Source organism: Podarcis vaucheri (assembly GCF_965113315.1).
Source record: "Podarcis vaucheri genome assembly, chromosome: 3".
NCBI classification, from domain to species: Eukaryota; Metazoa; Chordata; class Lepidosauria; order Squamata; family Lacertidae; genus Podarcis; species Podarcis vaucheri.
Genome location: NC_138761.1, coordinates 58,368,912 through 58,384,832, shown reverse-complemented (window position 1 = coordinate 58,384,832; position 15,921 = coordinate 58,368,912). Strand labels below are relative to the sequence as shown.

Below are 15,921 nucleotides of genomic sequence, written 5' to 3'. Positions count from 1 at the left end.
TGTATCTGCTGCTGTGGACAATTTCCCAGGCTATTCTTCTGAATGAACTATCCAATTTAACTTTCATTTGAAGAAGAACACAGTTGGCAGCTGGATGTCCAAACGGTTGTACAAGAAAGCAGGGGGAACAAATCAACAACAAAACCCTTCGGCCCACCCACCAGCTGGCTGTGGAAGCTTCAGTGCAGCAAAACAGAATGGAAACTGTGGTGTAGCTGGAATTAGTGTGTACACATTTGTGTGTGCAAAATGCCAGCAGTCCTGTGCTGACCTACTGCTAACCGAGCAACTGCTTTTTCAGAGGAAAAAACACAGAGGCATGTGTTCAGAAAATCCAACAAATTTTGCACTTTATGTGGTTGACACTTTGAGTAGAGCAGAGAACAGAGAAAAATTCTGCCGAATTATAAAGAGTCAAGTTCTGCACATTCTTACCTGTCATCCACCTGTCCTTGCTCAAGGAGGTGCTGACCATCCATGATGATGGAATGTAAAATCTGCTGCCGACTAAACATCTCTGCTTGGAATAGCTAGCGTGTTAGAAGTTTAAAAAAGAAGAAAAAAAAGGGGGGGGGGTCAAATAAGCTTAAGGACACTGAAGCATTTGGCTCCAAAACAATTTTTCCACTTAGTCAGTATTCTTAGAATTCAGCTTTTTTAATAGACTGCTCTAAACAAACAAAGTAACTGGTTATTGGTACCAATTGACCTAAGTACAGTTTCCCAAAGCCTGGATGACTCGTTAAGTAATCAGGATCAAAGTGTCTGGGTTTTTTTGTGATTTTCAAGTTATTTGGTCTATGCCATGAAAATTGAGAGCACCAAATTTTTAATCCTGTTTTTATATTAATGATAGTATATTGCTTTCTATGATGTATAAGTACTGTAACACATTTCAAGTAGTGTTTGCTAGAGATTTTCCTTTTGCTTGTTTAATTTTTTGTTACACAACAGGGGGAAGAAACTTCATTTTAAAGGGAAAAACCCTGGAAGCATACTGTATTCTAAACACAAACAAACACATTGCTTTTTCAACTTTTAAGATAGCGTGGCTGAGCATTCCTCGTTATGTTTACAGCCTGTTCCCTAGAGACCTCTGGTGGCAATAAGCTCCACTGTTAGCTTTCCACAATGGAAGACTTTAAAAATGGAGACAGAAGAATCGCATTACAGGTGACGGAATATGTAATGATATATTAGCATGTTTAGCCTGATAGATTTTTAAAAAATGACCAAGGGCTTCAGTTACTGACCTACTGAGGCATTATTTCCCTCCCACCCACTTTAAAAATAAATATCCCAGGATCCTGCATATGAATAACCACAGATCTGCCAGTTCAGTCTATGACCTGACAACAGGAGACAACAACCCAACTCCCAATGTCACCCTGTGGAAAAAAATAACACTCAGACAGAGCCATCTATTTAACTGAAGTTTTTATATATACTCAAAATGAGATCTCCTATAGATGATACAAGGATTTGAAGGAAGTAATGTACCCCATAATATATTTACCCTTAACAACTTGGGACCAGTTTATCTAGGAGATTGCCTTGCCCCACATGTGCCCACTTGACTGCTACAATGAAGAAGAGGAGGAGGAGTTTGGATTTGATATCCCGCTTTATCACTACCCGAAGGAGTCTCAAAGCGGCTAACATTCTCCTTTCCCTTCCTCCCCCACAACAAACACTCTGTGAGGTGAGTGGGGCTGAGAGACTTCAGAGAAGTGTGACTGGCCCAAGGTCACCCAGCAGCTGCATGTGGAGGAGCGGAGACGCGAACCCGGTTCACCAGATTACGAGTCTATCGCTCTTAACCACTACACCACACTAGCTCTCAATGTGGTAGAATTGGCTTAACCACTACACCACACTGGCTCTCAATGTGGTAGAAACTGGCTCTCAATGGGTGGAACTGGCTAACTACAGGTACCATATAATACCCATTTGTCTTTCTAAGTCCTCAGTCATTTAGTGTGGCAGCTCCTGCACTTTGGAACTCCCTGTCTGCTGAGATCAAGCCGGCGCCTTCACTGTACCTCTTTTTGGCACATGCTAAAAACATGAATGTTTAGACAAGCCTAGTCAGATGCTTAAACACTTGAAGTAATTTGTAATATGTTTTAGCATTTTAACTTTTGTGTGTTTTAAAGTATGGTTGTGGATTTTTCTTGATTTTCTTGTTTTAGCTTTTTGTAATCAGCTTTGAGTTTGTTTTTACAACCAAATAGTATATAAATTTTATGAAATATAGATAGATGATAGATGATAGATAGATGATAGATAGATGATAGTGGATGAGGAATGGACTGAGCAAATCAAACTATGAAAATCATTTGACAAAGTAAGACTTCAAATAAATTAACACCTGACTCAAGTACCCTCTTCTAGTTGTAGAACTCAGACTAAGCACTCTCTACAATCGTCTTGCACAGTACATTGTGCAGAAATTCTTCTTCTTCTTCATTATTATTGATTAAATTTATATATACCACCCTTCATATCTGTAGATCCTAGGGTGGTTCACACGCAGCAGTTGCTACGGCTGATACCAATGGACTTCCAGCTCACATATAACACAGTTAATCAGAATGAGTGAAGAAGGTGTATGGAAGATGACAAAACCTAACACTTGAACAACAAACGCTTACGGTTGCAGTGGTTGCAATCTACAAACCACTGATCAATCCAGCCACAGATTGGATTGTCAGTTTGCTCATTTTTTCATTACAACTTGCCTCGTGCGCCCTCTGCTGTTCCAAAAGAAGTTGGTAGTTTCCTGAAATCTCAGCAGCCAATTTCTGTTCCGTCTGAACCAAGAATTCCATCCAAGTCTCACATTTTTCTAGGAAGGTCTGTTGCTGCAGCATGAAGGATTGCAGCTTACTGCAAGGATAAAAGAGTGATTCAGTAACACCTCAGAGCTTGCTAAAACAAATTTACAGCAGTTCTTAAGGGAGCCATTTCACTTCGCTTTGGCCTAAATGAGATTATTTATTTATTCATACTGGGTATTTTTTAAAAAGAAAAAGTACGTACATGAAAATTAATTTAAAACAACTACCACAGTAAATAAACACACACATTTCTGCTTGCTTATTTCATTAGTTTGAATGTTAGAAGAATATGTTTTCCCCACTTAAAATGTGCCTTTAGTTCATAAACAAAAACCCACAGCTACCTTCATTTTGGAAGAACTGATTTAGCAAAGCAACCTCTGTTTCAATAAATGAAGTGATTCGCTCATTGTTGCTGTTTCAGATAATTCACTAGTAAGTACAGGAGATTACTGTCAGGTAAGTGGGTACAGGAGGGCAATTTCAGGAATGAGTCTTCTCAAGCTTCCCACGGGTGCTAACGCTGTGTGCACACACACATGGGGTTGTGCCCCTGCTCACTTCAAGCAGGGCCCCAAAGTTGGCAGGCAGAGGAACTAGCTGAGCTGGGGCAGGGGGAGGAGGGCTGCTGCAGCCTGCTGCAGCTGCCCCCTCCAAAGTTTGCTTGGGCTGCCCATCTACAATCTTTCATTTGTGCTGAAATGTGTTGTCATGCTGTGGTTTGCAGCAGCACCTGTTGGCAGCCAAACTGCAGCACGACAATGCATTTTTATAGAAACAAGCAGAACTAGCTTTCCCAACCCGGTACCCTCCAGATACTATGGATTATAAAAAGCCCCAGCTAGCACAGTTGTGGTCCAAAAATATCTGTAACGTACCAGGTTAGGGAAGACTAATGGAGATTATTCTGCTTTCAGGAACACAGTTGAATCCATCAAACTTTTAATTTCTCCCAGTCTTATGAAACTATAGAATAAGTTTAAAAACCAAGCCTGGAAGAATCAAATTTATTTAACCATGCTACATTAAACCTCCATTCAGTCCAAGTTAAAACTTTGGTCCTTTATAAGTTGTCCCACCTGAATCTTTCTGTGGTTTGTGACGAAATAATGGACCAGTGCCTATTTAGATTTTGCATCCTTTTGATTTCTTTATCATTCAGGGGTAGTCTATATCCCAGCTCATTCAGACGATCCATATCTGGTGCCATGCTGCTGAATTTTAACATCTGGCGCTGTATAGTGATAGGGAACAAAGAAGTAATCAGAGCATATGGGCTAGGGTGCTGATCATCAGAGAACCAGAATGAACATACATATCAGTGCTTTTATGGATATTCATGTAATATGCCTTTCATATTTTAGCACAATTTTACATTTTAGACACATCCATTACAACAATAAAACATATTCAGTTTAAATCCTTGTGTTCTGCTTGAAAACAACAACTCACAGTTTACTTTATTGGGGGAAAGGTTCCCTGAAGTGTTTGTTCTCATTAAACATACTTTAGTATCAAACAAATTTTGCAAGTAAAAAAAAATAATCCATGCTTCTGTCCTAACTCACTTTAAGCTCTTCCATTCTATTCCGTATTGTGGACAGATCAGATGAACTACTTGGGTCCTGTTCTTTTAGCACTTCTTCAGCTTGCTTTATCCAATCCTCTAGTCCTCCTAGGCTCTTGGAAAATGTCTGGTAATCTTGAACCCCAGCCTTGGATTAGAAAAAAAGGAAAGGAAAGGTCATAAATTATGAAATGTGGGTTTCTTTTGACTAATTGTCTACCAGTAACAGTGTACAGTGGTGCCCTGCAAGACGAATGCCTCACAAGACGAAATACTCGCTAGACGAAAGGGTTTTTCGGTTTTGCGTTGCTTCGCTAGACGAATTTCCCTATGGGCTTGCTTTGCAAGATGAAAACGTCTTGCGCTTTTTTCTTAAAGCCGCATGAAGAGGCGCAGTTGCGACAGACCGTGCTTCGCAAGACGAAAAACATCGCAAGACGAAAAGACTCGCGGAACGAATTATTTTCGTCTTGCGAGGCACCACTGTATGTTAGCAAATCTTGCAGCTTGGGTGAATCAGAATGGAATAATCACAGTTTCTGGCGTTCAAAGGCATTATTCATGCAGGAACTATTTATAAGAAAAGTGGAGATGAGAGAGAGGGGGAGAGAGAGAGAGAATGAAACAGCAGATATCTTATTTCAATAAGCTGGGAGAGAACAATAAACTAAATGGCTCAGCTTTTAGAGGTGGAGTTAACTTATACAGAGAGCTATAAGCAAGTACTGGCTAGATTGCTAGATAAATATGGACTTCTTATTGGCTCTTTTTTTTACGTTTCTCCTCATGCACTCCTACCCTGATATTTTACCAACTGAGAGAATCTATATACTACCCTTTTCTTGTTTTTTTCTTCTTATTTTTTTGTTTCCTATTTCATGCATAATTAATTAAAACCTTAAAATAATAATAATGCGGCAACTTATGAGCTCCATACATTGCACAAAGACTTTTCCTCCTTTTCCACAGACATCTGTCCTGTTGCCATGGGGCAACTCATCCATAACGTGACCATTTTAGTCACAATAAGAGCAAAATGCTAAATAAAGACCAAATATCATTGTTTTTGTGTCATTCATTGCAGACATGGTTGCTGATGAAAACTTTCAGACCAGTCATTCAATATGGTGACTACTGTTAAAACAATGTGACAATAATCCTATTCTGCAAAAGCTGGTTTCATTTGCAGAAGTGATAATTACTATTATCATGTCCTAAACAAGGCAGTACGACAATCCCAACTTAAAAATAATAATAGTAATAATTTTATGCCACCCATTTGACTGGGTTGCCCCAGCCATTCTGGGTGGCTGCCAATGAAGTATTAAAATCACAGCAAAACATCAACTTAAAAACTTACATGAATTATGTGAGCAATGGAAGGTACTGGGAAAGAAGGAGCTGTAAGTGTGTGGTAAGGTCTTCCTACCTGTAGTATAGATTGCTGCCTGCTCAGAGCCTGTTCTAAGGATGATAAATTCTGGTTCAGAGAGACTTGACCATACTGGAGAGCTGCTGCTGCAGAAGAGTCCACCTGTTGCTTCAGCTGTTCCCCCAGTTCATGCAGGACAAACAGAGAATCCTGCACAGTCTTCATGCCTTTAAGCAAGTCCTGCAGAGATTGTGATACTTAAAAACAGCATACAAGTAGCTTCTGAGGGGTGATTTTTCATAGTGCAAAGTATTATCGAACTTAGAATATGTTGACATTGACCTCAACATAATAAAACTACATTAAACTGTTACAGCTGTGTTAGCTCTGCTGGAAGAAAATGGTATTGACCATCTTGGCTGTGAGTCCTAGGGACCTGCTCCTTGCCTTGCAGGAAAGCATTCATGTATTCATACATACATACATACATACATACATACAGGTAAAGGTACCCCTGCCCGTACGGGCCAGTCTTGCCAGACTCTAGGGTTGTGCGCTCATCTCACTCTATAGGCCGGGAGCCAGCGCTGTCCGCAGACACTTCCGGGTCACGTGGCCAGCGTGACGAAGCTGCATCTGGCGAGCCAGCGCAGCACACGGAACACTGTTTACCTTCCCGCTGGTAAGCGGTCCCTATTTATCTACTTGCACTTAAGGGTGCTTTCGAACTGCTAGGTTGGCAGGCACTGGGACCGAATGACGGGAGCTCACCCCGCCGCGGGGATTCGAACCGCCGACCATGCGATCGGCAAGTCCTACATACATACATACATTTATATGCCACCTTTATCTTCCAAGGAGCTCAAGGTGGTGTACATGGTTCTCCTCCTCCCCATTTCACCACCACAACAACCCTGTGAAGTAGGTTATGCTATGGCTGGCCCAAGTTCACCCAGTGAGCTTCATGGCTGCATGGGGATTTGAAAACCTATTCACTGGATGGTGCAGCCATCATTAACAGGGAAGGCAATAACACAGTCCCAGGACTATGAAGATGTAGCAATCAAAAGGATCTGGGTTCAGGGGTAAGGTGGCAATAAGCAACCTTATCTCAACCTCCCAATTTGCTATTTGGGGGAATACCTTAGGGTCTCAGGGCAAATTTGGTGTGGGGAAATGTTTTGGAAAAGCTGATCTCCTTGGTCTATGAGTGGCAATGGTCTGAATGGAGGATCAGGGACTGGAGCCTGGGAGAAGAATGAGTATGGTAAAGGTGTATTGGAAGAGAAGGGAAACACTTCATCTGTTCCCTTGTCAGTATTCAGCTGGTTTTTAAGACTCCTTGCGTATTTAACATTAGGGACCTTGCTGCAGTTTAAAAGTGTGGACTAATGGCACAGCCTTCAGTTTACTGAACTTACGTTGCAATCATGAATCCAAGCAGTAATTTCATCATCAGCAATGTCCTTGCTAGCTGCAGCCTTCAGAAGTTCATTTGTTCGGTCCTCATACTGCTGAACTGTGGAGCAGCACTGTGTGTAATAGTTTTTGTACTTTTGCCAGAGCTGAAGCAGACCCTTACTGGAATGCAGATGCTCTGCAATTTCTTCTAGAAGGTTGTTCCACCTAGTGATTATAACCAATGGATTGTGAGATAGAGGAGCTCACAGAGAGAAAACAAAATAGACTATGGAAGAACTTTTGAGTACATCTTCATCTTGGGTTTCAAAACTTCTGCATGAATCAGATGGCAATTTGGCTATTTCTCACAGAAACAATTTGAAAAAAAGGAACACCAAGTATGCTGACTAATGGACTTTGAAGCCAGTCTTCATAACTCTATGATGACCTTTGTTTTGTTCCAGAAAAAAGTAATTAAAAAAAGAGACATGTAGGGGTGTGGGTGTTAAAGAAACCCTTCATTTGAAAACTACATGTGGAGAAAAGAACCAAAAACATCATGTAGAATGAAGTGGTAGGCTAAGGAGGTATAATTCTGGACACCATATTGCAGATAGAAGGACCTGTGAATGTTTACTCACATTCAAAAGACAAACATATAGTAAACTAGCAGATCAGAATTAAAATCTGATCACAATCTTCTCCCATGGGGTACTCTAACTCACACGACTTCCAAGGGGGTTTATTAGAAATGTGTGTGTGTTTGAAACCATAATTTAACTGGATTTGGGTGTCTACTTTGCTTCGAAGCTTCTGGTTTATACCAGAACTATTTAACGTTTCGAATGGTATCAGAAAAATATTTTTGTTTTGCCTGTTTTATACAGATGACTTGAACAGCCTAGAGTTATACTGGCTCAGAGAAAAACGGGTTTTCCTTACAGCACTGGGAGGATTAAGGTAAAACTATTTGAGGAACCTGCAAGCTTGTTTTGCCCCTCCCACCCTTCAGATATCTATTTGGGATTACGTTTAAAAAATACGTTTGCTTTCTTACCTCAAGTTCATTTCTTTCAAAGTGTTGTTAAGTACTTCTGTGACAGGTGGGTGGCATTCTTTCAATAACTGATTGGTCACTGATCCAAATTTCTGTAAGCTATGGTCTTGCTTTTCCAATTCATCCTGCAAGTTCTTTAAAAAGGGGGAGAGAGATTAAAGTGGAAAGAAATGTGCAATTGCAACCAGGAAGGAAGACATGGAATAATAAATCACTATGTTATTTATTCACAGGCAGGAGTTACCCATTCGAATTCCAATTGATGTGACTCCAGAGAGACTACGTCGGAAGAAGAGGAGTGGGCCTCTGTAGAGACCTCTTGTGCCACTGCTGTTAGACAGTTGAACAGCCTGAAACACATTGCCTGCCCACAACAGCCTCACACACTCCACCTCAATCCTAGACTTTCCCACTTCTCCCCAGGAGCAAAGGTGGCATTGGGCCTAGCAACAAGTCCAGAGCCAATGATGATGCTGTTCCCAAGCAGTCAGAGGAATTCACCACAAAGTCTACTCAGGAGGAGAAGCACAGGAGCATATGTACAGTGGGATCCAGCAGATAACCAGAAAGGGGTAGGAGCCACATAAGAGGATATAAACCTCCCCGTGTCTTGTGGGTTGCCTATCAAGTCCACAGCCGCATAACCAAGCCCAGCTTGCTCCAGCTCTGAGTTCACAGGTCGTCTTTCTCCAACCTGGTTTGCCCTCCTCCCAGGTATGGGGAGCTGATGATGGATTCCCCTATGCATCTGATTATAGGTATGTCTGATTTCACCTTTTATGGATTTTTACTTTTTACCTACTGAACTTCCAGCACCAACTGAAGATTTTTTATTATTATTCCAGCAGGCATTTTAATTGCAGTTTGATTTTAAAGTTTTACATTTTCTTTTCAGAGTCACATCTGGCAACCTGTTAGCAGGAACTAAAATGGTGCTAAGAGGTGTTGAAATCCTAAAGCACCACTGAATGAAGAACACTGTAGAACAAGTTTGCCATGTTTTAAGCGCAGTTTTAAAAGGCTTCAATTGGCAATAATTTGCTTCCCTGCAAAGTTTGGAAATTTCCCCGACTTTCCTAAATACACTAAAGGCTTGGATGCTCATGTCCTTACCTGGAGGTTATCAACTTGAACCTTCACTGCTTCCAGGGAACCTGTAAGGAGATGAAAGCGAGATAGCGAGTATCTGGCTTCCATCAGGTAACTATTCAGTTCTTCATAAGCTGCTTTATAAGAGTTCCACTGATCAAGGACAGACTGCAGCAATATTTTCAGCTGGCCAACCTGACAAAAAAAAGAAACAGAACCAAACAATAAATAAAAAAGGAAAGTATAAATGCCATTTGCTGCCGGTTTAAATCATTCTGAAGACAAGATTACTATTTCAGATTTTATTATTTTCTCTGGTCTAATATTGACACACACACACACCCGTCCCCTGCAGCCGCCAGCACCACCTATCATGCTGATATGGAGCAGATTTTCAGGAGGCAGAGGGGTCTGCAGTGGGGAGGAAGGATTGCCAAGGGTCACCTCTTCCTCATCATGGAAAATCTGGATCCAACCAATAGCCTATATATTCTTTAGTGTTGTAAGATGAGTTGCAATCCAAACAGAGTAAAATGTTTAAAAAGCTCTACATATATTCTACACAAGTGAATCAAATTCCTTGGCTAAACTGCAGCAACACATGCACAAATTCCAACCGGCTGCTCTTTGAGCTAAAATTCCCCTCTTCATAAATGCAGCCATACTTGCTTACCATGTGGTCCAAATTTGCCCAAGAATGGTTTAGTTTCTGAAGTGTGTTCATGACAACAACAGAAACTTCTTCTTTTTTATTCTGTATCAAGGAAAGGCCACACTGTTCCACTTTCTCAACTTCCTTTTCCTTAGCTTTTATTTGCTGTTCAAGTTCCTGAAAGAAATACAAATGACCATGGTTTTGTTTTAGGTTTTCAACTTTCTCAAATGTCGAAAGCATTAACAGTTCCCGATAAACAGTGAAAGATCTGGTGGAGAATTTGCACAGCTCTCTAATGCAACAGATTCGCCATAAATAATGATTCACATATTGCCATTTCAATTATTTTTAATTAAAACAATAGGCTGTATAAAATGCTGTATGGACTTACCTTTCCACTCCTCCTCCCCACACCTCCCAAATCCACTCCAGAGAGTCTCCTAACCCACTGGAGTTACAGGGCAGAGGAAAGAAACAGTAAGTTCCATCATACAAGTGGAACAGTAGCACTGGATACCACCCTGTGTTTATTCAGAATCATCACATTCTGAATGCGATTCTGAATGTCACTTAATTAGATTGCACATGGCCCATAACTAGAAATCACAAGAAGACTTCTGCATAGTCTTTCGTAAGGTTGTATATTACCTATATTTGCTGTTAAAATATAAAGTTGCAATTAAATAAAATTACGATTGCAACATTTTTGACAAGTTGTTCCAGTTCTGTTTTCTCAGTATAAAACACTTTTTTTTCTATTTCCTGGCAGACCAATGCTTCACTCTTCATTTTGGAATGGTTTAATGGTTAACATATTCTCTTTTAGATTTACACTGAGGTCTACAACAAAATGTTCAAATAAATAAATAAAATTTAAACTGGCCTGAGATCAAAGGAAAGAAAAATGCACCAAATGCCAAAAATACTGGAAGAGAAATACTTTCATCTTTCCAATCTCATAACTCAATTAAAGTGTCGTGCTTGCTTCTGATTTACTGCAGACATTTTCCTAAACTATTTGAGGAAAATTTGAATGCGATCTATCAGCAGTTAATATAGGAATTGCAACATTTGCATTACATTGCTCTAATGGGTAGTGTTAAGAGTAGACCCATTAAAATCAGAAGACTTAAGGCTAACTTATGCTGATTGAGTTCAATGAATTTACTCTGAGTATAACTAAGTTGAATATCACTCATGTCTAAAGACTTAGAAAAATGATTCCTTTGGGTTTTTAGCAGACAAATTCCTGCCAAAATATGGCCTGGTTTGTGTGACACGCTAAGCCAAGCTGTGGCTTAGGAAGCTTGCAGCTAGTTTGCTCCTCTTGTCCTTTTTGCTACCATGCCACTTTAAGCCAAGTTAAAGTTTGGCTTACTATGCCATCTGAATCATGACTCATGGTTAAGCTCTCTCCTCACTAAACCAAGTACAAACCTTGATTTGTGGGTGTCTCTATCGTGCACTGCCACATAAAGACAATAAATTGGATGAGGTTCTAGATGTTTACCACAAAACATCTGGGCGCTAAATTATACTTTGTGGTTATCGCATTGTGTAGCAAAATAAGGATGCGGCCATAGAAAGTTAGGCACATCTAAATTTAGAACATAGGAGCAGCTTAACGTAAGGCCCACTTAGTCCACCATCCTGCTCCCACTTTGGCCAACCAGATGCACAGTACTGTGCTGAATTTTCCTGTGGTCCATGAAAGTTGTCATTTGCAGAGAGACTGGGAAATGTTTGCAAACTCCACTCTTTAATGTGTTTTTGGCACCTATCTGCAGCCATGGCTTAGAAGGTATAAGGAAACACAATGTCATTGCCCAGAGAGTGGGCCGAAGTTTTCAATGGACATCCCACTGCAAGTATTGTAGTGTGAAAAAAAAAGAAAGAAAACAAATACATCCACATTGAAATGCGGATCCAAATTCAACAGCGCAATCCACCCAGCCTGTTTCAAGCAAGCATTAATGTAGTGTCACAATTTTATTTATTTACCACCTCAAGTCAAAAACAAATTCTTAGTGATTGTGATTGGTCAAAGGCTTACTTATACAGGATGACAAGCAACCTACTAGGTTAAAATAATCATCATGATCATGTTAAACAATGAAAAAAGGTATCACCCCTCATTTTTTGATAGGTGCCGTTCTGATAGTTAAGGTAGACCAACATGATCTGAAATGTTATATTTTAAAAACAAATTTGCTATTTGTCGGGACAAAATTTCTTTAAAAAGACTCAAGACTAGGTTTTCTGTTCATCTAGGCTACCAGATGACCAAAAATATACCCGCTCACCCCCCACACAAATGTTTCCCTTCATTTCAAAAATCAAAGAGAATAATTGAAATTCCTGAATACCACCCTGTTCCTGATACTGTGATGTAAGCTATTTGCCAGCCACTTAAAATAGAAAATCTTAATGTTTTAATAGAAAATCTGGTCCTTGAGAGAATTGTTTAGTTTTCAAAATATAGAAAACATTCACCTCAGTCTAGTGGCACACATGCGAAGTTCCGGAAAGGTCTACAAGATTCAGGGTGGTCTTGAATTTAGGTCAGAGCTAAATAATGGGACAGCTTATCAACATAAGAGAGTGATCCAGACAATCTACTGCCATATTGAATTACACCGACAGAGCCAAGCTAAGATCTGGAATCTAGGTCAGAGCTAAGGAATGAAATATCTTTATCAACATTAAGGGGGTGATTCCAATGATCTATTGCCATATTGAGTTATAGCTAGAAAGTGAAAACAGAACAAATACGTCACAGCTTATGCCTGAGACACAATAGAGACATGGCCACATAAAATTGAGGGATGGAAAGGAGCAAGGGGTGTCAGGGCCAAGCAACACTCAGCCTGCTGAAAGTAGTGATGGGCCTGATGGAGGCCAGTAAACTGAAGATGAATCCTGGCTAGGCAGAGGTGCTGTGAATGGGTGGTTGCCATGTTTGGGAATTAGGTATCTGGAAGAGGTTTCAACCTCCTCCTTTCAATGCAAAGGGAACAGCTTCTTAGTCTGGGACTGCTTCTGGATTCCAACCTGGATTCTAAGCACAGCTGTTCCTGGACCAGGATAGCCTGGCTTCAGCTGATCATGTCCTAGTGACATCAGGCCAGGATTACTGTAATGTCTTCCAGGTGTGTTTTCCCTTGACGACAGCCCAGAAACTGCAGCTAGTGCATAATGCAGCTACCCGGTAGATCCAATGGGCCAATGTGCCACAGGTTCTGAAAGCACTCCACTGGCTGCCAGTTACTGGGTCAAATTCAATACAATAGTACCAGCATACAAATTTCTAGATGGCTTGGCACCCAAATACCTAAACTAATGCTTCCTCAAATATTTGCAGGGGAAGCTCTGTTGGCGATACTGCCCAGCTGGCATTGACCTGTAAGACAGAGCCTTCTCAGCAGTGGTTGCCTGTTTGTGGAATATCCTCCCTGGTGAGGCACCCGTCTCCCTCATTACTAACATTCAGGAGAAACTTTAAAACAGTCCTGTTTACAGAGGCATTTGGTGGCTGAAAAATACTGTTCTTGGCAACCCTGCAATTATTAGCTGTAAGACTACATGACTCTTTAAATGCTTGTGTTTTATTTTTAATTTTATTGTATATGACCATTTTTGTGTTTGCTACCCTGGTCTCCTTTGAGAGAAAGGTTAGGACAGAAATGCAGTAATTTAACAACCACCACCACAGCAATACCTGACAGTCTTTCAAGGCATTCTGGACTGAAGCCTGATCTCCAATTTTCTGTTGTTCCTTCAGTCTCTTCTCCTGAGTTTCAAACCACATCTTCAGGGATTGAACACTATCTTCATATTCTATCCAAGATTCCAGAAAACCTTCTAACAACTGAATCTGAAAAAGATATGCAGATATTTTAAATAATGTACTTCACAGAGTTGAGGTAACTACTTCTTTCAGTAGAAAGTACTTCTGTATTAGTTCAAGCTTCCTTAGAACATAGCATTGTTCCGAGAGCATCGTAGGGCAGCGAACCTCAGGGCAGTCAAGTTACTTTAATAAACAGTAACAGTAAGAAAAAGACTTGTCTGCGTCTTACATAAGGTCAAATTCTTAGAATTTAGGTTGGAATGCATTTTCACCTCCCCCCCGCCACAAAGAACCCTGCTATGAAAATTGCTGGGACAAATACTTTGGTCCAGTACTAGCTCTCACACATAAATAATGGAATTCAGATATGTCTTTCCCTCTGATTAATAAGCAGTTTATGCTCTTGCCATTCTCTGTAAATTTGGTGGGCTTATTTCCTTACCTTTTCTGTTATCAGGCCTTGCAGGACCTGCCAACGCCTATTCATTACTCCAAGTTGTTCTGCAAAATCAGTCTTGTCACTGCGTTTACTCTCCACATCCTGACTAATTTGAAGTACTGATTGGTTAACAAAGTCTACAGTTAACTGCTTACAGTTGACATCAATCTTGAAACCCTAGTGAAAAAGAGAAAGAATGGAAGCTATCAGACATTGCTTTACAGAAAGAAGAAATGAATGCTAGCAATATCATGCTTTGCCAAAAACCCATAAAAATATATAATTCTAAGTAATGTATTTTGGAAGGCTAATAATAGAGACAGAGTCACTATGACCCCAAACAGCGAAAGCAATTGTTAAGATACTGGCCTGGTTGGCTCCTCATGTTAAACCATAGTTTAACTATGGCGCTCCTGGTCACAACAGGAGCAAAAAAATGCAAGCTTGTTATGCTGACTGAGCCCAGGCTTGTGGTTTGCCAAACAAACACTGCTCATTTGCATTTAATTAAACATTAGCTGTGGCTGAACATGATGTGCAAACACAGTCATTGAATTTTGGGACAGATTGAAAACCCACCACTGAAAAAAAAAAAAATCTGGGTAGCAGACAACTAACTTGTTCTGTCAGCACAAGGATTTATGCTTACGCAATGGAAATTCCTCTCCTGTCCCCACAAACATCCTGTGCCCTCTACAAATGTGCTCTGGAGGGTTGCGAACCTCTGGAACAGATTAGGGACTGCTTGTGTGGGGAGGGGGGAAGGTGTCATTGTGCAAGTGTAAATCCTTGCGCTGACAGAACAAGTTAGTTGCATGCTGCCCTCTGTGTGCTGATTTTCAAAAGCAGGCCCTATTATAGAGGCCCGGAAAGTAGTACAAGACTTTGCAGACACTGCATTTAATTTTCATGTAGGAAAAAATAATTTTGTTTCAAACGAGTCTAATATTGGATCTGGTATACTAGAACCAATAATCTCTAGACAAAAACTGATTTTAGTACCACTGGAAGTGTTTAGAATTGATAAAGCCATGTTATTTGGAAAGACAAAAGTTGTTATTTTAATTCAGTCATTCACATCCTAACTCATAGGTATACTAAAATTTTGTTATCTTATCTTTGGGCTGATCTTCCTACTTTCCAAGTCTCCTGTACCACTTACCTTATATTTCTGAAGATAGTCTTGAATAACTTTGTGTCCTACTACATTTTTAAAGTTTTCCTCATCCTCAGAAATGACATTTTCCATCAATGAAATCCAACTCATGACTTCCACGATGGCATGACGAGAAGGAAGCTTGTCCATTTGGAGCTGCAAGAAATAAAAAATACATAGTTATGAAACCCAAATAATAAAATCCATGAAAGAATGGCTCATTCTAGAAATATGCGATAAAACATTATTTTTATTATGTTCCATGACACATGTAGACATGTGTAACAAATATCTAAGTTTTTAACAAAATTATTTGGCATACTGAAAGAAATAGGGTAATCCTGCTTGACAGATTTGTAGTTTAGATAGGTTATCACCTTTTGAATATTTTGAAACTTGGCAACATCTTTATTGAAATCTGGTGCCTATTACTGAATGCATTATACAAATGAGACTTTGTCAGTTATAATAGTGCTGGGTTTTTCCCCTGAATCT

At 40.1% G+C, this 15,921-nt stretch overlaps 1 protein-coding gene across 13 annotated transcripts in view; it reads right to left on the bottom strand.

Annotated features, from left to right (window-relative positions):
• The window catches only part of SYNE1 (spectrin repeat containing nuclear envelope protein 1), a 291,021-nt gene that overhangs the window by 55,427 nt on the left and 219,673 nt on the right, over positions 1-15,921 (bottom strand). For all 13 annotated transcript variants that reach the window (XM_082215153.1, XM_082215141.1, XM_082215140.1 and 10 more), the window contains 12 exons: positions 15,433-15,582; positions 14,274-14,447; positions 13,700-13,855; positions 10,000-10,155; positions 9,351-9,521; positions 8,238-8,371; positions 7,201-7,405; positions 5,837-6,019; positions 4,409-4,555; positions 3,920-4,074; positions 2,742-2,889; positions 436-530 (listed from right to left, as the gene is read on the bottom strand). In XM_082215153.1, the coding sequence (XP_082071279.1) occupies positions 436-530; positions 2,742-2,889; positions 3,920-4,074; positions 4,409-4,555; positions 5,837-6,019; positions 7,201-7,405; positions 8,238-8,371; positions 9,351-9,521; positions 10,000-10,155; positions 13,700-13,855; positions 14,274-14,447; positions 15,433-15,582 (1,874 nt within the window). The remainder of the gene's footprint in view (positions 1-435; positions 531-2,741; positions 2,890-3,919; positions 4,075-4,408; positions 4,556-5,836; positions 6,020-7,200; positions 7,406-8,237; positions 8,372-9,350; positions 9,522-9,999; positions 10,156-13,699; positions 13,856-14,273; positions 14,448-15,432; positions 15,583-15,921) is intronic.